The sequence below is a fragment of the Girardinichthys multiradiatus genome, chromosome 20, assembly GCF_021462225.1.
Source record: "Girardinichthys multiradiatus isolate DD_20200921_A chromosome 20, DD_fGirMul_XY1, whole genome shotgun sequence".
Taxonomy (NCBI): Eukaryota; Metazoa; Chordata; class Actinopteri; order Cyprinodontiformes; family Goodeidae; genus Girardinichthys; species Girardinichthys multiradiatus.
Genome location: NC_061812.1, coordinates 28,862,226 through 28,884,896, shown reverse-complemented (window position 1 = coordinate 28,884,896; position 22,671 = coordinate 28,862,226). Strand labels below are relative to the sequence as shown.

The 22,671-nt window shown below is 39.6% G+C and overlaps 1 protein-coding gene and 1 long non-coding RNA gene across 2 annotated transcripts; one reads left to right on the top strand and one right to left on the bottom strand.

The window, feature by feature from the left end:
• Positions 1-1,780: 1,780 nt before the first annotated feature.
• Positions 1,781-13,348, top strand: LOC124856996. Its single transcript, XR_007035468.1, has 6 exons — positions 1,781-1,874; positions 1,948-2,011; positions 9,276-9,393; positions 10,801-10,845; positions 11,628-11,700; positions 11,787-13,348. It is a non-coding gene; the product is annotated as an uncharacterized LOC124856996 (long non-coding RNA).
• c1galt1b (core 1 synthase, glycoprotein-N-acetylgalactosamine 3-beta-galactosyltransferase, 1b) lies at positions 12,028-21,870 on the bottom strand. The gene is made up of 4 exons (XM_047348013.1): positions 21,331-21,870; positions 20,986-21,248; positions 17,303-17,967; positions 12,028-15,561 (listed from the first exon to the last, which is right to left on the bottom strand). Exons 2-4 carry the CDS (start codon positions 21,200-21,202, stop codon positions 15,259-15,261), a joined length of 1,185 nt encoding a protein of 394 aa, XP_047203969.1. The 5' UTR covers positions 21,203-21,248; positions 21,331-21,870; the 3' UTR covers positions 12,028-15,258.
• Positions 21,871-22,671: the final 801 nt, after the last annotated feature.

Sequence of the window (22,671 nt, the reverse complement as noted above, 5' to 3'; positions counted from 1 at the left end):
TCTGTGAATGACTGTAAAAGATCCAGGGTTCATTTTAGGTGTTCATTTTAGAAGAAACCTGAGCCCACCTTCTCTGTTTTACGTTGGTTTCTCATCCTCAACGTAGATAGCTCTTTTCACTCCAGGCTCGCCTGGGATTTGTAATCCCAAACCCCACGAACATAAAGCAAGAATCATACCAATCTGGCATTGAATTGGCAAGCTACACAATAATAGAAAAAGTATTACCTTTATCTAAAATCTGAAAAAAACTGGCACAACAAACATCAATCAGAGCCATAAAACAAACAAGGATATGTTACATTTCATAAATCAAAGTGGCTTAAATAACACATACGGAGTCCTGACCAGTGGTAACTTCTAATAAAAATTATACTCAAAATAACAAAAAGAGATGAGAACAGCAAAGATAAACAAAAGAATGAACAAGCCTCAGACCAGCCAAGCAGCTGAACGCTGTATACCTGCTTCTTCTTTTCTACTCAAATACCAAAACCTGGAAACCAGGACTACTCCATCCTCAACCCAAAAGCCTCATAGGTAGCAGTTGTAGGAAGAACTAGGTGGGGCTTAGTTCACTCCTTCAGCCTTTTATTTTCTGGCCAGCACATCGGCTGTGAAGGGACAAGACTTATTCAGTAAACACACACCTGGGGCATGTAACAAATAAACCGCTGAGGTTTGACCAGATGAGCTTGCTTTTCTGTGCTTGTCCATCATTTTTCAGACCTCTATACTGGCGAAACTAAACAGCGGCTACACAAAAGGATGACTCACGACAGAAGGGCCAGCTCATTGCATCAAGACTCAGCAGTTTTACACCCATTCACACCTTGAGAGATGTGATAAAACAACTCCCTGTTGGCATCGTTGGTATGAATCGTCAAACATTGAACTGAATGGAGGGTAAAACCAGAGACAAAGATGACTTAATTGGCCCTATTAATGCAATTAATGTGAACAACAATTTATAAGCCTGATGCTTCCAGCCCAGGTTCTGAACTGAAGAAGCCTTTTGGACAAGAGGTGAAACGTCTTTAAGAAAGTCGAGAAGTCTGGTTGCCTTCTACTCAAACACTTATGATTGTTAGGTTCTGGATGAGTGAAAATCTACATCAACGTGTTGCTTTATTGCATATAATGCCAACAAAACACACAAAAGTTTGTGGTTCTAACATAAAAAAATATTTTTACAAGCCACTGGACGTTTGCTAAATATTGGCTGTTGTCCATCAGCTTTAACAGTTAACTGGTGATACACAGTACCGTCAATAACATGGTCAATGCTCACATCTGAGTAAATTCAGGAAAGCAGCCTCGGGGTTTTAGCTGTTGATGTGGAAGAATTAAGCACCTGGCTGTTGTGGGATATTTAAAGAATGAGTTAATGAGTGCTGCTTATGCAATTATTTCTGTAGGGAACTGTGTAGAACTGACACCTGTTAATAGATAACAAACAGCCACTGTAGCCCAATCATAAACCAAAGGTAACGTGACTGCTGTTCACACAGCTCCCCTCTCCAGAGTGTTATAACTTCAATGACGTCAGTCACTGTTTGAAGCCTAACCAAATATCCCACGGCAATAAAAGTACATATCAGAAGCATCTGAGCATGAACATTTATGCTAAGTTTGACTGGTTCTTTAATTACATCGGGGTATTTAAAACTGAATTTAGTAATCAAGATATGAAAGAACAAGATGTAGAGAAAACTAAATACGCCTTGATCTGTATTCATTGTTACAGGTCCTGCACAGCTGCTCCTCATTAAGATTCATGGTTGCCTGTGAGGAAAACAGAGTTACTAGTTGGAGTACATAAGGTCTACTTCCTTGTAAAACTTGAGCAAATGTTTGTTGTGTATAGCCTAAAGGTAAAAATGTAAGTGTGAAAAAGTTGTTTGTTAAGATGTGATTACTGACCTGTCTCTTCTGTGTCCTCTCCAGGGTGTTGAGACAAAAGCTTCCCCAGAGTACGGACACCATTTAAAGGTTCCAGAAGAGGCAGTAGGTTAGGAGAATGTGGAGGATTTCTGAATATGGAGATTCTGGTGTTTTCATAATGGTGCCAAGGTGTAAAGTTAAAATATAAAATATAATTATTAATAGTGTTGTGAATCCCTAATGTGGAAATTTAAATGAAGCAGCCACTGCTGGAAATATTTATGGGAAATATTTATGGGAAAAATTCAGTATTCAAGAGAAAAAGAGAAGTGTGTACTGTGAAGAGGGGGTACAGGGTCAGAGGTCAGCCCCCTGTCGGCTGTGCCGAAGCTCTTACGTCTCATGATGGTGGAGGACCCCCAACCCTATGTGTTAAATGTGCTTTGGTCCATCCTGGCACAAGCTGAGAAGAAAGAGAGTAAGCCTACAGGAGTGAGAGACCATCCAGGAGAAGGAGTTGAGGAGCGCCGGAGGGGTGGGGGAGCCTGCTACAGCCTTCTTCCACAAGGACCATGGAAGTCAAACAAGCTGCCAGGAGAAGCAGAAAGTTCATACGTGGCTTGCTGAGTAACCCAGCATTATTTGATCTATCCTCATATGTTTTCTGCTCGTATAAAAGCCTAGAACACAGATGTTAGGAAGAACTTTTCTTTACCCATTCTTTACTCACCAGTGAGTAAAAAATGGTTTAGTCAAATCCCAGCAGAGACAATTTAAGGCATTTGTCATCAGAGTGTAGTTTTGCTGCTGTTGGGAGGCTTGACATTAAATTGATGGTCTATGGGGTTGTGCCATATGTGGACAAATAGACCACTTGTTGCTTTAACCATACTCTGCCTCAGCCTTCATCGTTACTGCAAATCCAGCAGCTAAAGGTTGCCTTATCACACTGGGTCTGCCAAGACTGCAGGTGTTACTTGTCTCGGTCCCTATGATGTTATTCTGCACATTACCAAAACTCAAAATCAATCAAACTGAGTTCTGGTCTACTTACAGATGTTTTGCCATAACAGAAGTTAAATCTAAACTAGAATACGCAGTTCCTAATGAGTGTTGTTGCTGTAGTATTTATATATGTAACTAGAAGTGCACAACATTTCTAATCACAATTTTAATGTAATATCAGTGGGTGCTATACACAGTCACAAAAGACTGCTTGGATGCTACGGAAATGTACACTGCCTGGCCAAAAAACAAAGTGGCCACCTGGATTTAACTAAGCAAATAGGTACGAGCCTCCCATTGGATAATTACTGCATGGGCGATCATGTTTCAGCTGGCAACAAGTTATTTAACCCCAACTGGTGCAATAAGTTGCTTCTCATTTCTTAAACAACCATGTCAAAAGACACATCCAGTGGTCGTGGAAAAGATGTCAGTCTGTTTCAGAAGGGTCAAATCATTGGCATGCATCAAGCAGAGAAAACATCTAAGGAGATTGCAGAAATTACCAAAATTGGGTTAAGAACTGTCCAACGCGTAATTAAAAACTGGAAGGATAGTGGGGACCTATCGAGGAAGAAATGTGTCGGAAAAAAATCCTGAATGTTCGGCGAAGAGTTAAACGTTTGGTGAAATCAAAACAAAGAAAAACAAAAGTAGAACTCCAAGCTATGTTTAATAGTGAAAGTAAGAGCATTTGCGCACACACAAGGTGAAGGGAACTCAAGGGATTGAGATGGAACAGCTGTGTAGCCTTAAGAAAACCACTAATCAGTGAGGCTAACCGGAAAAAAAGACTTCAATTTCCTAGGGAGCATAAAGATTGGACTCTGCAGCAATGGAAGAAGGTCATATGGTCTGATGAGTCCAGATTTACCCTGTTCCAGAGTGATGGCCGCATCAGGGTAAGAAGAGAGGCAGGTGAATTCAATTCAATTCAATTCAGTTTTATTTATATAGCGCCAATTCACAACACATGTCGTCTCAAGGCACTTCACAATAGTCAGGTACATACATTCCAATTAATCCTAACCATTGAACAGTGCAGTCAGATTCAGTTATTTATTCAAATTGGATAAAAAGTTTTTCTGTCTAAGGAAACCCAGCAGATTGCATCGAGTCAGAGACTTACAGCATTCCCTCCTCCCGGATGAGCATGTAGAGACAGTGGACAGTCACTGGCGTTGACTTTGCAGCAATCCCTCATACTGAGCATGCATGTAGCGACAGTGGAGAGGAAAAACTCCCTTTTAACAGGAAGAAACCTCCAGCAGAACCAGGTTCAGTGTGAGCAGCCATCTGCCACGACCGACTCGGGGTTTGAGAGAACAGAGCAGAGACACAAAAAGAACAAAGAAGCACTGATCCAGGAGTCCTTTCTATGGGAAGGAAAAGTAAATGTTAATGGATGTAGCTCCTTTAGTCGTTTCATCTAGAAAGAAAGAACAGATAAACTCTGAGCCAGTTTTCAAGTTTAGAGTCTGAAAGAGAGCACGTAGTCACAGTAAAGGCTCTGTCAATTGCCATGTCTAGGAGAGAGAAAGGGTTAAACACTAAAAGGCAGGGCCATGTGGATCATCGGTAGAAGGTGAGCATTAAGTTGTTACAGGCAAAAGCTTGGGCGATGCCCCTCTCCAGAAAGGTGTCACAGGTAGACACAAAGCCAGGCCAGGTGTAGCTTCTAGGAAGAGAAAAGAGAGAACAAAGTTAAAAGCTGAAATAATAGCAAATAATGCAAAATTGGAGAGTAGTGTGAGAATGTAGCAAAGAGGGTGAAAGTGGTCATTATGTCCTCCAGCAGCCTAAGCCTATAGCAGCATAACTACACAGATAGTTTCAGTTCAGATTGTTTAGTTAAACGGCGCTTATTTACAACAATATCGTCACAAGGCACCCCACAAAGGGTCCCTCTGATGGTTATTGTTATTTATACTAAAAACCACAAGGATTGGGATACCTCTCTCTGTCAAACTGATTATAACCATTGGAAAAGAGAAGGGGTCATACAGGTAGCAGAAAAGGAGGGTGTGTTTGCACCTCAACCATAACTGAGCCGGTTTAGGCTAAACCTGACTCCCCCTTACTCCATCCAACAGGGAGGGAGCCTTCCTCCCTCCCTGATAAACTAAGCCACTCTAACTATAAGCTTTATCAAAGGTGAACTGATGCACCCATCATGCCTAGTGCCTACTGTACCAGCCTGTGGGGGCAGTGCTATGATCTGGGGTTGCTGCAGTTGGTCAGATCTGGGTTCAGCAACAGTATGTGTTCAAAGAATGAGGTGAGCTGACTACCTGAAAATACTGAATGGCCAGGTTATTCCATCAATGGATTGTTTCTTCCCTGATGGCACGGGCATAGTCCAAGATGACGATGCCAGGATTCATTGGGCTCGAGTTGTGAAAGAGTGGTTCAGGGAGCATGAGACATCATTCTCACACATGGATTGGCCACCACAGAGTCCAGACCTTAACCCCATTGAGAATCTTTGGGATCTGCTGGAGAAGGGTTTGCGTAGCGGTCAGACTCTACCCTCATCAATGCAAGATCTTGGTGAAAAATTAATGCAACACTGGGTCGAAATTAAATCTTGTGACATTGGAGAAGTTTATCAAAACAATGCCACAGCGAATGTGTATCGTAATCAAAGCTAAAGGATCCAACGAAATATTACAGTGTGTGACCTTTTTTTTTTTTTTGGTGGCGACTTTTTTTTTGGCCAGGCTGTGTATTAAAATACTGTTTCTGTCAGGGTCTGTGAGTTTACTGTGCTCGACTGAAAAAAAACCCTGTAACATTTCAGTATGGTGGTTATGCCCAACTAAGGCATTTAACTATTTATTAAAAACAAACATTGGTGTCAAATTATAGTCATGTCTCCATCAGGTCAGCTTTACCACAAGACATCTAGTCTTGTGTTGTGAGACACTGGCGCGTCTTATCTGAGTAATTTTGTTTGTTCATGGCAATGTCTACACGGATGTCTTCTTACAATGAGCCATTGTTTGCTTAAACTCTATTGTCTGTGGGTTTGCAAAGGGAGTCCCTGGCCAGAAGCGTATGCTGTTTGTGGGGCCAAGGTATTGAAATGTTTGGGATCTCTTGGCCTGTCATATTTGCCAAAATAACAAATCTGCTGAGGCTAGCGATTGTTTAATTCTTATCTTCCCTCCAATTTTCTGAGGTCCTCCTGGCGACCCCCAGTTGTAAAACACCAGCTTAGAAGCCACTATCCATTTTTAAACAATATCTGTGACCTAATGTGTAAAGATTTAAACATTATTTAAATGAAGCATCAATAGTTCTTCCTGAGGTTTAGTCATTCTATCTATGAGAATTATTCAGATTTTTCTTAGGATGATAGCTAAAGTATATCTAATACATGCAGTTGGATGTTAAATAATTCTGTTTTCTACAATAAATAAATAAAGAAGTGAATGTCAAGGTCATTTTAACTTTCTAGGTTGTTATTAAGGTTGTTTACATCAGGTTTATGTTGTCTTTTTCAAAATTAAACTTTTAAGCTAGACACAGTCACCTAGGATCTCTATATATAAAACAAGTGCCTCCTATCATGTGTTGTGAAATATTGCTGAAATATTGTTTGTGATTCAGAATGACTGTTTGAAAATGATAAATTGGTGTTAATCAAAATTTTGAGTACTTGTCCATAGAAGGTCAGTCAGAGTGCATCCTTGTCCTTTCAGGAATCATTGGGTCAGAGAGTGTTCGAGTTATTTGACCTGTTGCTTTTATATACCAGTCAATGGGAGTGTAGACTGAAGAGCAATATCTGCCTGTAGGGCGTAGTGTAGGCTGCTTACATTACAGACTCTATTTCCTGGGTAACACACCCTTTTTAATATACTCTACACTGTAGAGCAATTATCATAAATATAATTGCTCTACAGTGTAGAGCAATTATATTTATGATAATTGCTCTACATAATGCTAATGAATCATACTGCATTTATGTAATAATTTATTTTTATACCTCAGGATTTATAAGCTTTCATGTTTCAGACTGCATTTCTTTCTTCCAACTAACACTTGCAATAACAATAGTGTTCAGTAAACAGTTTCCACCAGTGGCAGCAGAATAGGTTCTACGCCACAACACATTTAGGTGCACTCATCATAGACATGAAAGGCATATTAGTTTTGGACTTTTATTTGCTTTGGCTTGATTTTTTTTTTCCTGCATAGAATAATTATACAGCAAACAACTTCAATGAGTTTTAGATACAGGAACTGGATTTAAAGTTTAGATTTTAGTGTGGGTTTTCCCTAATCCGCAGAGTCAAAATAATAAATACTAGAAAAGGTATATGCACCCAGCCCCACTAAAAGTTTTATAAATATCCTTTGTACATTGGTCATTGCAGCCATCAACAAGGTTCTGGGATGATTCTGGTATAAAATTGGATCACTATTCTAGGCAAAATTGATGGAGTGCATGTAATTTGACTGGTTTCTTCTTAAGCATGGTCTTTGAATTTCCAATAGAGTTGAGGTCAGGTACAACCATCTTTCCACAACAAGTATCTGTGTGCTTGGGATCATGTCCATGTTCCAGTTTCAGCTATCAACTATTCAGTTGAGGTAAAGTTGAAGAATTTGCAGGTAGTTCTACTTCTTTTTGAGTCTGTCCAATGTACTATTTGCAGCTAAAAAGCTGCACATCATGATGCAGCCACCACCATGCTTAAAAGTTGATAGAGACAGACGTTTCCAGGTAGTAGTGTAAGTGTGATGGCTCCTCTCTGAATTTAGATTGGTTTTAATAAACTTGTGGAAACTACAACTGATCTCTGACTGAGGATTGTCCTTTGGGGTGCCAAATAAAAAGAGTTGATGAGAGGTGAGGAGTAATGTAAGAGTTAACGGACGGCCAGTAAAGTTTTCCTACCTCGACAGGTTTGCAATCAAACATTATTTTAACAATAACATAATCATATGTACAAGCATTAGCACGTTGTAATTGAGACCACACACCATCTACTATGTTAGCTATTATGCTGACAGGCTGTTAGCCAAGTTTAGCTATCACAATAGGTATAAACATATTTATAAATGTATTTATATTTTGAGCTAACACCATTTGCTATACTAAGAGTAGCTCATTTTCTTATTTGCAAAAATGCTAACAGCTACTAATTCTGAATATGTACTATACTTAAGTTACATACTGTGCTAGCATTAGCTGCAGTAAGGCTAAAATCATGTTAGATAGCTAAGACTATCTGCTATGGTAACATCACCCAATGCCAACTTTAGTGTTGGCTAACACTATCAGAATCAGCTTTATTGGCATTAAGTATACTTGAAGTATAAATATATAAACTATAAACTTTAAGGGAAATAAAACAGCCTACTATCATTTTAGTTAACCTTAACTAATGAGCTAATAATGCAATAGTAGCTTATAGGTTATCCTTAGATAAGTGCTAACATTAGCTGAGGATGTCAAGTTACCCAGCGTCTAACTATCTGGTAGTATCAGTGTTATGCTCTTATTACCTTAAAATGCTAACATAAGCTAACACGCTAGCATTAGCATGTTATTCTAGCATTTTAGCTAACACTGGCATGGAAGCTACAATTAATCAGAATCAGCATCAGAATCAGCTTTATTCGCCAAGTTTGTGCACACCAAGAAGGAATTTGACTTCAGTTCCTCTTTGCTCTCAGTAAAGACATTTTAAATGTAAATATATAAGAAGGGAAAAAAAATTTTTTTTCTAACTATATAAAAATATTTAGTGTTTTCACAACAGAGAACATGGTTGAATTAGTGCAAATATGCATGGTATCAAACTGGCCAGTCTGTTAAGTGTTCATCAGAGAGACGGGCTGGGTAAAAAACTCTCTCTGTGGTGGCTGGTCTTTGTAAATAGCGCTCTGTAGCGCCAACCTGAAGGTAAAAATCTAAACAGGTCATGTCCAGGATGTGTGGGGTCTGCACAGATGTTAGCTGCCCTTTTCCTGACCTTAGTTCTTTACATTTTCTGGGTGGAGTGAAGGTCAGCCCAGACGACTCTTTCTGCAGACCTAATTGTTCATTGTACTTTGCACCTGTCCTTGTTTTATGGATGAGCCAAACCACACGGTGATGTATGTGCACAGGACAGACTGATTGTAGTGTAGAAGATAACCAGCAGTTCCTGTGGAAGGTTGTACTTCTTGAGTTTCCGCAGGTACAGTCTCTGTTGTGCTTTCTTCCAAAAAGCACCTATGTGTGAGGACAATCTCAGGCCCCAATAATTCAGTTTAGTTCAATTCATTAATACCAAAGATAAATAGTTAACTATCTACAAAGGTAAATATTTATTTAACATACAGTCATACGATTGCTAGCATTTGAAATTGTATGACTGATCTCTTTTCAGAGAAATGGAGGTAAATCGAAACTGCTGCAGCCTTGCTTCCTTGGTTCTGTTGATCATCCTTATTCAGTTTCCTGTGAAGTGCTTGAGTGCAGGAGACACCTACAAACTACAGGAAGAGGTAAATGAGCTATTTTTTCTATGCCAGTCCCTGTACTTCAAATTTTGTTCCCTAAAAATGGCACCCTTAGCGACAGCTTCACTCAGCACTTTTCTTTTTACTCCCTCACTCGTGAACAAGACCCCAAGATACTTGAAGTCCTCCACTTGAGGCAGGAACTCCCCTCTAACCTGAAGAGGACAAGCCACCCTTTTCCGGTCGAGAACCATGGCCTCTGACTTGGAGGAGCTGATCTTCGTCCCAGCCGCTTCACACTCGGCTGCGAACCGCCCCAGCGCATGCTGTAGGTCTTGGCTAGAGGGGGCCAGCAGGACCACGTCATCTGCAAAAAGAAGAGACGAAATCCTCTGGTCTCCAAACCAGACCCCCTACGGACCTTGGCTGCATCTAGAAATCCTGTCCATAAACGTTATGAACAGGACCGGTGACAAAGGGCATCCCTGCTGGAGTCCAACATGCACCGGGAACAGGTCCGACTTAGTGCCGGCAATGCGGACCAAACTCCTGCTCCGCTTGTACAGGGACTAGATGGCCCCTAATAAAGGGCCCCCAATTCCATATTCCTGGAGCACAACCCACAGGGCATCACGAGGGACACAGTCGAATGCTTTCTCCAGGTCCACAAAACACATGTGGACCGGTTGGGCAAACTCCCATGAACCCTCAAGTACCCTGCAGAGGGTATAGAGCTGGTCCAGTGTTCCACGGCCGGGACGAAAACCACACTGCTCCTCCTGAAGCCAAGGTTCGACTGTCGGCCGGACTCTCCTCTCCAATACCCTGGCGTAGGCCTTACCAGGGAGGCTGAGGAGTGTGCTCCCCTTGTAGTTGGAACACACCCTCCAGTCACCCTTCTTATGAAGGGGGACCACCACCCCAGTCTCCCAGTCCAGAGGCACTGCCCCGACCGCCACGCAATGTTGAAGAGGCGTGTCAACCATGACAGCCCTACAACATCCAGAGATTTGAGGTACTCAGGGCGGATCTCATCCATCCCCGAAGCCCTGCCACCGCGGAGATTTTTAACCACCTCGGTGATGGCAGGATTGAGGAGATCCTCGAAGTACTCCTTCCACCACCCGATAATGTCCTCAGTCGAGGTCAGCAGCCTCCCACCCCCCACTGTAGACAGTGTTGGCGAAGCACTGCTTCCCCCTTCTGAGGCGCCGGACGGTTTGCCAGAATCGCTTCGAGGCCAACCGGTAGTCCTTCTCCATGGTCTCAACGAACTCCACCCAGGCCCGAGTTTTTACCTCTGCCACAGCCCGGGCCTTTACCTTTACAAACAGAAAACTCCAGTTACAAAACTTTGTAGTTTATTTGCAATGCAGTGTTTAAATCTGATTAAACTGGTGTTGAAAAAAAATGTAAAAATGTAATTTTTGTAATGTAATTTTTCTTGCACAGATGATGCCAATCACATCCTTGCTCACCTACTGCAACAAGAAACAAGTGAGTGACTCTGGATCGTCAAAAGCAGTTTATTCAGGGCAGTTCATGTAAACTTCTTGGGAGCTTAAAAGATACCCTTCTTGTTTTATAGCTCTCTATATGACCTTAGAATGAACTTGATAATAAGTATTTTGCTTTGCTTTTGATATTGTCTTGTGGCACATATGCTTTTGGTCCTAATTTTTTCTGACAAAATTTAATAGTTTAAGATTTTCATTACATTGTTAAACTAAGTTTGGGATTTGAATTAAAATCTTGAGCTTGTGAGTTCAGCTTAATTAATCCTGTCTGAAGGATGTAAAGGACTAATAAAACAGACATTTTTATGTTATTCCTAAAACGTTATGGATTTTTCAGTAAAGGTCCCACTTTGAACCTCTTCAACAGTAAATGCATATTCTCATTTATTTGTAGTATTAAGTAAAACTAGTACACAGATTCTAGAAACCTTTTTAAGCTTCTGTCTTTTCATGTGACTTTTGGTGAGCAAAACATCCCTTGAACTGTCAGCTTGTCATATTCTTACTCTTCCCTATTTGAAAAACATATTTGACATTCCTGTACCATCATTTATCTGGCTCAAACTTTTTTTCACATTCCAACCGATTAACCGATTACTAATCGGATAGCAAAACGTGCTTAATAGAAGATTTTTTTTACAGAATTTGAACCAGATGATGCTAATATTTACATATTTGTGAGGATCCGTATATTTTGTGATGTAGAATAAAATATTGCCTAAAATGTTAATTGGTGACTGCATCTTTCTTTGTGTGCAGCAGGAGTGGGTTGTCCATCAGCACAAACATTTCTACAGAAGAGGTTGTTTAAATTCACCAACTGTGGAAAGCAGAGGTAAGAACCAGACTTTACCTGCCCAGAAAATAAACAGAATGTATCTCTGACTGTTTGGCCTTTAAACCATATTTGTCTTTCCACAGAAAGACAGCCAGCCCCCTCTGTGATGGCGACATCAAACATCCGTGTGTGACCAACATACCAAAAACCTGCCAGTTATCAAAACATTGACAACCCTCTCAACTTTCTTATTCAATGAGTGCACCCAGTGTTAGCAACCACAGAGGGATGAACACCGTGTTTAACTGCTTATGTTAACCGACACTGGAAAACATGCTGAAAAAACAACTGTGATATCTTTTGGAAAAATGTATACCTTAACAGTAGGGTAAAATATGCATTTATTTATAGTGATTAAAGTACTTTTCACAAAAAAAAAAAGAAAATCACACATTCTGTGCTCTCACACTGCCTAATAATTTTGAACACTTAAATCAAATTCCAACACTAAGATAAATACAATTAAAATATTATTACAGCACTGTACATTTCTCCTTAATATTGACAAGATTGTCAAAGAATGGTAGTGCCTCACTCTTCCCATTAAAACCGATGCAGCAGTTATCAAACATGAGCCCAAGCAACTCCCATTTTTAAAAGGAACCGTTATGTAAAACATCACAATTTGACACTGAAACTTGTGAAATCTTACAACCATTTTCAATACAAAAAAAAATAAAATAAAAAGGAACTAGTCTGTGTTCACGCGCACATAAACAGTTGTAAAAAACTAGTTTGAAAGGCATAATACATTTTCAAAGTGGTTAAAAGAAAATAAATTAAAATTGTTGTTTTTTTTTCTTTTTCATACAGCTCTTAGTCATCATTTCCTGTCAACAATATGAAATTGTCAGATTATTAGACATTAATTAAGGAACCACATGAAATACTTTTAACACATGGTGCATCATCTACAAAAAAGTTTTATCCAATTAAAAACAATCTAATCATGTGATCTCCCTAGAACTAAAGCATAAGGAAACCAAAAAGGGGTGTGTATGTATGTATATATATATATATACATACATACATATATATATAAAGGACTGAATACAACTAACCTTCACCCTCCTTTCCCTATTGTAACGTCACAGTGCAAAGTTGTGTGTGCAGCTCATGGCTCATACATTCTGTTTGCAAGGCACATCCTTTATGCATCACCTCGGGGAGAGGGAAGCAGGAAATTGTAATATGTATATATGTGTGTATGTGTCTCTAGTGGCAGGAAGCGCAGACCAACATTCTGCTACAGGTGGCGTACAGCAGACCAGCTTTCTTTACAGTGGCGAAAAGATAATTTTATCAACAACTTCCTCATCCATCTAGTTTATCCACCCCACTAAAAACAGTCTGGAAACGTGGCAGCACTGATCCTGCAGCAACAATGGGATTAACTGAATTAATAAAGGCCGACAACTTCATAAACAAGTCGGCTTTTAGGGTAATCTTTTCCCAAAAGTGGGAATCTTTGGTTGGATCATTTCGATCTGGGATAATGTAGTCACCCTGTCCCATGTATACTTTGCAACGACCTTTATATGTTCTCTTTTCCAATTGCTGGAATGATAATACTGCTGTGAGAATGTTTTGGCTACTTTTCCGATTTTTTTTTTTTTTTTGCGTTTTGATTCACACATATGTTCCAGATCACCAAGCTAATTTTAATAGCAGACTGCCCCTGTGTGAGAAGACAATTGCCTCAATGGTCAAATCAGGACTTAACTGTAGTTACACACAATTTCCCTTGCCACAGAATCAAGAAATCACTTTACTAGAACCTGCATCACAACATGAAGTAGGCCAAACGACCACAAAAAACAAGACATTATACTGCAATCTAAAGAATCTTTAGAATGGAGAAACAAAGTCACTGAAATCCTTCAGTCTGGAAAGAAAACACCATACCGATGATCCCATTACTGACTGATGCAACAATAGTAGGACGTTTTGGAAGGTGTGCGTCCTGTTACAGCTGGCAGGAATGCATTTCAGGATAAGAACGCCATACCTAGTTGAACATGGTGGTGGTAGTGTGATGGTCTGGGGCTGCTTTGCACCTCCAGGACCTGGACTACTTGTAACCAATGGATGATGAATGATGTCCGCCCATCAGTTTGTGATCTTAAGCTCAAACAAATATTTGAACGGTTCAATAAAATAAATAAGGTTTTGGATTGGTCTAGTCAAAGTTTGGACTTGAATAAGATTGAGACACTGTAGCATGACCTTAAACTGTTCATATTGAACTGCTTTTTCTCTTGATGAAGTCATCAGTTACAAACTGCCCCATGTTATTTCTCGAGACATCTTTATCTGATATCAACATTTGTTTGATGATCTGAAACTTTTAAGTGTGACAAAAAAAAAGTAAACAGAAGAAATCTGTTAGGGAGCCAAATACGTTTCAAGCTCCATTGTATCTTTTATATCTCTATGATCACTTTCATCAAAAGCTGACTTGCTTTATTTGTTTCATTAAGCAGCTTTTTGACTTTAATAACTGCCAGTAAAGTGATTTAATGTACAATATTACCAAAATGTACCTTAATCTTATTTCATCTGTAAGTATTTTGTGCCTTTTTAATTTTTTTAATTGTTAGCAAAAATGGCAATTTTTAAAGTTTTTGAACCATAATAAGGAAATGTTTAAATCTAAATTAGCAAAACAACAAAATAAAATCAACCAATAGTCTATCGCAGCCATGGTCATCTGGGTAAACAGAAAAACTTCATAAATAAGTATTCAACACTAGGCACGGGCTAGTATGGGAATCTCCTCTCCAGGATTTTAAACAATGGGAGCGGAGCAGTTTAGAAAGCATTGCTTCTTAAAACTTCCAAATGCCTTGGAATCTGTATACAAAACCTGTCTGTTCTGGACAGACCAGATTTCCTTCATCAAGCTTAAACAAATAAGATGCGACTGATACTGATGACTCCTACACGGAAGTTGCCCTTATGCTTTATGTCCACCAACAAAAGGCTTTAAAACACAACCAACATCAGGTTTGAGAGGTAGCTCATGCAAAAACCAAACAAATGTAATTGCAGTTGTTTTGACTTGACAAGGACGTCCTGCAGATCGGAACTTAAATACCAGACCTGCGTGTGGAATAAAGTCAGACAACTTCTCCAAGTAAACAGAACGAAATGCCAGTTTTCTTGTGACTGCAGGCTTAAAATGCACAACATAAAACACAATGATTAAATGAGAATGTTTTAAAATGTTGAACAGGATTACTAGCTCAAAATCAATATGAGACAGACACAGGTGACAACAAAACACAGTTGTAAAAGCACTTGGAAAAAAATAAAATGGTAAAAGTCATAAAACGAGATCTCAGTCCAAGGAACAGTCTTGCAGTCACAGCTGACATAAAAAGCAGACCTTAACTTCCAGGATCCTCAGGGTACGCACTTGTATGTGGAAGAAACTTAGGATCAAAGTGGACCGCCTTTCTGTTTGTGAAGAACTACAAGCCCAGATTATCACAATGAATGGGTAAACACAAAAAAAACTTCAATTTTCTCTCTGCCTCAAAATCCGTGTCATTATCAAACCGGAGCTGCAGCAGCGTCTTTACCAACCACAGGCGGAGGACCTGCATCCTGCCCTTGGTCAGGTCTAGGTAAATCATCATCACCGTGCTCTTTAACGCCAGAAGTCCCCTCTTTCAGTTCTCCTGCAGAATCCAGGGAATTTGAGAGTTCCAATCTGTAAGCCTTCGGAGTCGGTGGCTGGTAGCGGTATCTGTAGCCAAAGGCACGCAGGTGATAGGCGTAGTACTCCAACAAATACATGCCGCCAGCGTCTACGTAATGGAAAGACACCGACACATCTGAGCAGCAGTTTGAACCCTAAAAAAAATAAATAAACAGAGAGAGTAGGTGGTCATACACCATCATCAAAACATAAGACATAATACAGACCTTGCAAATGCAGTCATGCCGCTAGAAACTTTCCATGTTTTCGTCATGACAACCACAAACATGAATTCATTTTATTGGGAACCATGACGAAGTTCTACTTAAGTTCAAGGGTCCGAACAAAAATGATCTATGATTGTTCTAAATAAAAGTCAGATAGGTTTGCCGAGCATTTGTATTCTGCCCCATTTACTCTGATAGACCTAAATAAACTCCAGAAACCAATTAAATTAATTCAGAAGTCACCACAGACCAGTACAAATCCAGTCAATCTGTGAAGGCCATGGAGGTTTCCTGGGGAACATTAACGAACAAACAGCATTATGAAGACCAAGGAACACAGCAGACAGGTCAGGGAGAAAGTTTAGAGGTTTAGAGCAGGGTTAGGTTATAAAAACTATTTCCTAACTTATTACCATCCACCTAAACTAATTTGCTGGGCAAGGACAGCATTAATCTGCAAAGCAGTCAATAGGTCCATGGTAACCCTGGATGAGCTGCAGAGATCTATAGCTTAGGTGGAACAATCTGTTGACAGGACAACTATTAGTTGTACACTCAACAATAAGGCCTTTATGGATAAGCGGCAAGTAGAAGGCCATAATACGTTCTAAAGGCCATGTAGGCGACAGAGCGAATATGTGGACCAAAAACGACTTTTTGGGACTACAATAAGTAGGTTGGAAAAACAAACATCATGTCGACAGTGAAACATGGTGCTAGCACCGTTATAATGATGGTCAGAGGTAAAGTGAAGATCGATAGGGCTAAAAACAGGCCAAACCTAGATAAAAACTGTTAAAGGCCACTAAACAATTGAAACTGGGGCAGAGGTTCACCTATCAGCAGCATGACAAACACACAGGCAGCGTGACGAGGGAACAGTTCTGTGTTTTTTTTATTTCTGACTGAGCTTGAGCTAGTTTGCAAAGACAAATTGCAAAAAAATGTGTTTGGAGCTGTAAAATTGGACAAGACATTCTTTGAAAGGACCTGAAATCTGCAGCAAAAGGTGATTGTATGTGTGTGCAGTCAGTGGGGCTGAACACAAATGAAGGTCACTTTTCTTTCATTTGTGAGAAAAATTAGAAAAACATGTTTTATTTTCTTTCCACTTTACAACTATGTGCTTATGTGTTGGTCAATCACATAACATTCCAATAAAACCCATGGAAGTTCAAGGTTGTAATGTAATAAAATGTGAAAAATGAGTGAGTATAAGTACTTTTACAAAGGACTGAACAAATGCATGTCAATGTAGTTAATTGTAGAAAATGCAGAAAAGTCTCTGTTTAATTATGAACTGAAGGTGTTAGTTTCTTTAAATCAAGGCTGTTTGAGGTAATCGTCAGTCTGAGGATGGCCCTCGACATGCCCCAGTCTGAAAAAGCATGTCTCTGCTTCTTCAGACAGGAAAAAATACCCAAATTTACCAGGGGATAAAAAAAACCAAGTAAAGCGCACATAAGCTGAAAAACATCCAGTGGTTGTGTGCTTTGTGGTTGTGTTGAGAACTGTATTTGCTTCTCCAAGACAGGATTATGAAAACTACATTCTAATGTAGTTACTGCAACAACTACCTCAAACAACAACATTTTATTCCTTTATCCCATAACCATGCTTTATAACACCTTAGGCCAATGCTGGGATTTAGGACTTCCACTGAACTTGCCTCTGATATGGGGTAGTAGCAGTAGCTCCAGTACCAGAAGCTCTTGGGGAACTTGGCAGTGAGGTGTTGCTCGGGGACGAAGGGGTGAAATGTCTCCCTCTGTGCGGTGTCTCGAGAGTCTCCTGCCAGCACCCCAACTTTCTCCATGCACTGTCCCATTGCCAGGTCCTCTACAGAAGTAGTGTGAGTACACACTTTGTTTTTAAAACCTTCTACGAATCTCCGCAGGGCTTCTCTGCTCAGCACGTATCCAGCACCGCCGCTCATGTACCCCTGCTTGGTGTAGGGTTTGAATCTTCGGCCAAAGTAAATAGGCTCATCTGGTGTGTGGTTTGCAAGCATCCATCGCAGGTTGTCCACTATCACGTAGGTATCATCATCTGCCTTGAGGAACCAGTCTGCCTCGTTGGCGTGATGCTCATAGGCATAATGGAAGGCTTTAATCGTTTTCCAGTACAGCTGATCGCGTCCCTCCTTTGTGCCAAGCCCCACCGTAGGGAAGTCGGGGTCCTCCACTGAGCTCATGAAGATGACTATATTGCAATGGCGACTCCACGTGTACTTCACGTGCCGAGCCTTCGTCTCCAGGTTGTTGGGACCAGTCATCACCCAGCAAAGGATGCGCACCTTGTTGTACAGCTCGTCAGCCATGCGGCTATCCTCGCCTGGCAAGGAGACAAAAAACAACGTTCTTTTATGTGCAACGTCTAATTCCAATCAACAAAATTATACTCACAGCAGTATGCCCAAAATATTCAGCTTTAGAACAGTCACCGTGCCTTGAAATGGTATTGGTACATATGATTCATATTTTGTTGTATTACAACCATAAACTTTTATGTGTTTTATTGAGATTTAATTCATCGGACCAACTTTTGAGCTGAAGGGAAACGATGCATCGTGTTAAAAACTTTTAGCATTCCTACTGCTGCCACCACTGTGTTTCTGTGTGGGTTTTTTTTCAATCCTGATGTGCATCGTTAGTTTTCACTTCCCATTTTTAGATGACAAATTCAGCAGTTTTCTAACAGATTTTCAAATCTTGGGATATTGTTTTACAACCCAACATTAGGGATGGGCAATACGGACTTAAAACTGAATCACAATATTTTGTAGTATTGTGATTAAGACGAAAGTTATGACACAGCACTGGAAAATGTCTTCAGTCTTTTTAGCAATATTATCTGTTCATGCATACAGTCAGAGACAGACAAACATAAATACTGCTATAAGGGTTAATTAAACATGTCTACTATAAAAATACTCCTCTTCAGTTCACCAATTTCACTGCTCAACATTTTTAAGCATATTTTAAAATATATTTATACTAATCAGTGCTGTCAATCAACCAATAATAGTTCAAACATCAAATGAAACACTCCCTACCATGCTGTGAGATCAGTTAGACCTGTCTGCTGAGCTCCTTGGTCATGAGGTTTGTTCTCTAACACCTGGATTTACAATGAGCTTCAATGACACACAGCTTGAGTCTGCTTATCAAGTTACTTCAAAAGGAAACTGGTTGTATTGGATTTTATATAAAGTAGTGAAGGCTAATTAGAAATGCACACCACACACTTCATTTTGAAAACATGGCGTTTTTCTTCCATTTCACAATTAAGAACTACTTTTTGTTGGTTCATCAGATAAAATCCCAAAAATGACACTGAAGTTTGTGGTTGTAGCAGGACTAGATGTAAAAAAGTTAAATGGGTATAAAGTTGTTCTCAAGGCATTGACTTTCTTTTCTGCGTCTCAAAGCTAGCCTCAGCCTCTCTTCGAAAAAAAAGATGAACAACTCATTCTATCATTCAACAACGCCCAGAAATCAAAATCTAAAAATTATTAATATAAACGATGAAATATATTAATAGCAATGGCAATGTCTTGCTATGTCAGTTGCAGAGAAATTTTACAACAATGACCCATAGTCACATACGGGATAAACTTTCACATTTTCTCATATGAAATGAAAAAAGCTCCTGGTTCTCCACACCTGACCGCAAACATGTGCTTAACATTAGACACGGTAGAAACAGAAGCTTTATCTAGCATACATGATATTATTCAAAGCATGCATGTATGAAGGCTTTTGTGAGAATTTGCTCTTTGATCTATTGTGTTATTGGGATTATGTGCAATTATGCCCTTAGCTCCCAATTCCTTGATTAAATGAGGCCTAAAGTTTTGCCAAAAGGTTTCAGATAAGTACTTATTCAGTTTATTTAACCAATGACAACGAGTCACTATATTAGTTTGTTATTCTGACCATGTCTTGCATAAAGATTTGATAGTAAAAGAAATCTGTGGAAACGTAACTTATTTAATGGCAGGCGGTTTGACTTAAATGAGTAGGAAAGCAAAGTTGAGTTAACAAGGTTTTTATTCAGTCTCTGCATGTTGGTCGTTTGACACGTTTGATGTAAAACCTGAAACTGATGTTGAACTGAAAACCGGTGAGTCTTGTTCTCACTTCCTGTAAAAACTGTGTTTATAAATAGATAAAAACGCAGCAGATGATGGTGGTATTAACAAACTGTACCATAACATTAATTTTACTCCTACAACACCCCAATTTCGGAATTATAGTAATGAGTGATAAGAGTTTCTATAAACATCCTGCTTAATTTGATTGGTAGTTGAAAGCAAGACCGTCGGCTGGATATAAATGTTAAAACTTATGTCTGGGTTGACAAAGATTCAAAGGATATGGTTTGCAAACCGGTCCTCGGCCTACAGTTGAACACTTTAAACTTTAGCGACTGAGTGGGAGTTGTTTTTACTGTCAAATTTCATCCTAAAGTCAGTTTTACACTTTCAGTACATTCTCTAAGCCTGACACCAACTGGGGGTTTCAGCAGTCGTGTGTGAATTACCCTCCTGGTATTTTGCTCTAACCGCTTGTGATGAAAATGTAGGCAACTGAAGATAGACAGTCATGAGGCAGAAACCAAAGAACTGCCACACAGGATCCCAATTATTAAGGTCACCCTTGCTTTTAAACTATAGACGACAAGATATGAGCAGCGTGTGTGACAAATTAACTTGCTTTCATCAGCCTGATAGACTTTTGTTACACAATAAAAGAGCAGAATGTCAGAAAGGGGTCTTGCTCCTTGCTATCAGCAGTTGAAAACTACTACTAAATGTAGTAGCTTCATAATCAAATTAACAAAAATAATTATGGATTTTTCAAACTTAAAGCAATCAGATTGCATTATACATTTCATTTAAAATGTATGTGTATGCTAGAATGGCATTTATTACTCAACGTTATACTGCGAGAACCAACTGAACACACTGACCCACACCTATTCAGCAAATAAAACAGACCATTTAACGACTTTTTCCAGTTTAGCTTCATCCACTAAAAGCACACTCGCTTCTTGTGTAACAAATGCTGCCTGTCCTCTTTCATTCACCTCAGAATGTATGCAGGAGGTACATCAACACAAAACTAAACAGCTTAAGAAAGCCACTAATGTTAACCCCATGGCTGAAAGGGGTTTAAAGGCTTTCAACGTGGTGATATCTTTAACTAACACCCAACAGATGTGAGAAAATACTAGTGTCTCTGTGCAATGATAAATTAACTACATTATGCTGATCAAATTTAAACATCTATTTGAGTTGTGCTGCCTAAAACAGAAGCGCCACTATGGCTGCTGGGAACCGAAACTGACCTGTATGGTGAGGGTGATCCAAGTTAAACAGTGCGGATCTCTCTTTCTTCCATATCCCCTTGTCTTTGTCCAACTGTTGCTGTCGGTCACTAAGTTTCCCATAGTTGCCGGCGAGCTGGATCCCCTCAAACCACACCGGCCGCAGGATCACATACAGTAAGACAGTCCCCACCACAAAACCCACATAAAAGGAGAATCTGGAGGCCAGGGGCTTCATGCTGGACCAGGTGTCCTGCGGTTAATCAGCGTGGCAGCGGGTCAACCTACAGGAGGAGGACACAGGACGGTCTTTAACGCTGTAGACAGACTTCGTGGTTGCAGATTTTTCAGGTGTGGTTCACTCACCAGTAGTAGTATAAAAATCATAGCAGCTGGACTATCCGACGGGCTATTTACTCACAGCCATCATAGCATCTCGGTTCTGGAAAGCGAAAGCTGAGAAGATACGTTTCGTTTCCCCTACGAACAGTAACAGCTAGCCATACTAAAACCAAGCTAATTTCTCACCTAGAACCACAGAGAGAGGAGCGAGCAAAGCCCCGAACCGTTGACTGAGTAAACTCCTAGTGAGAGAAAACTAATCCCAACACATGACCAGTTAATCATTGATTCCCGCTCTGTGTTGGAACTGCTGGCGAAAGCTAACGGGCTAATGCGTTATTCGACCGACTGAGCTAGCGTCAATTTCGCTGTTAAGTTATTTAGCAGTCCTTTCGTGGCTGTGCAGCTAACTGGAACATTACTGATTAAATATGCAGGTTGTTTGTTCAGTTTCCCTAACATAAACCATAAAAAAAAAAAAAACTGGTTGAACGAGTTTCAAATCGCTGGAGGAACTACATCTAACTTATCTTACTGACTGCTGTCTTCCATCCAGAAAAAAAATAAAAAATAAAGCTACTTCCGGTCTATTAAATCAGAGGGCAGGGTTGAACTTTAACCCGTTTTTATGATTCTTTAAATAAAATAAATTGACAAAAAGTTATATTTACCTTATTGGGCTACTATTTCTATCTACTGAAGAAATAAAAAAAAAATAGCCAAGGGACATCGCAATTTATACAAGTGTATAAAGATATAGGGTAGCTGTACAATTTTCACACCGGCACACATGTACAAAAAGGAACTTTTTTAAAATGGAGATCTATGCTGTTTTATACAATATAAATGTAATTCTTACAAAGACTTTTAATATTATGGCTAGAATGATAATTGTCATGTGTAAGATATTTCAAAGTTTATTCTGATGATTATAAGAGCCTTTGGAGGATTACCCTGAGTGTGGAAATATTATTGTCCTCATGAAGTTAAATGTGAGTTTTTTTACACATCCATGCCAACACGTCATATGGAGTGTCTCATGAAATACACGACTCCGACTACGGATGTGGCAGGAAACTACAGAATTAAATAAAAAAGGAAGAACTGGATGCACATAATTATAGATTTTGAACTCCACACAGGGTCAAATAGGGTCAAGTTTTAAGCTGCATTATTTATAAAGTCATAATGTAAAATAAATGTTTAAATTGAGAATGTATATATTTAATTTATATATTCACATATATCATAGAAGTGTGATTAATGTTGTTAATATTGCTGTTTCCTAACAATATTCAGAAAGCAGTATAAAGAATGTCCAGCATATTTTCCAGAATAGTAATTATTGGTTAACAAGTTGGAGAT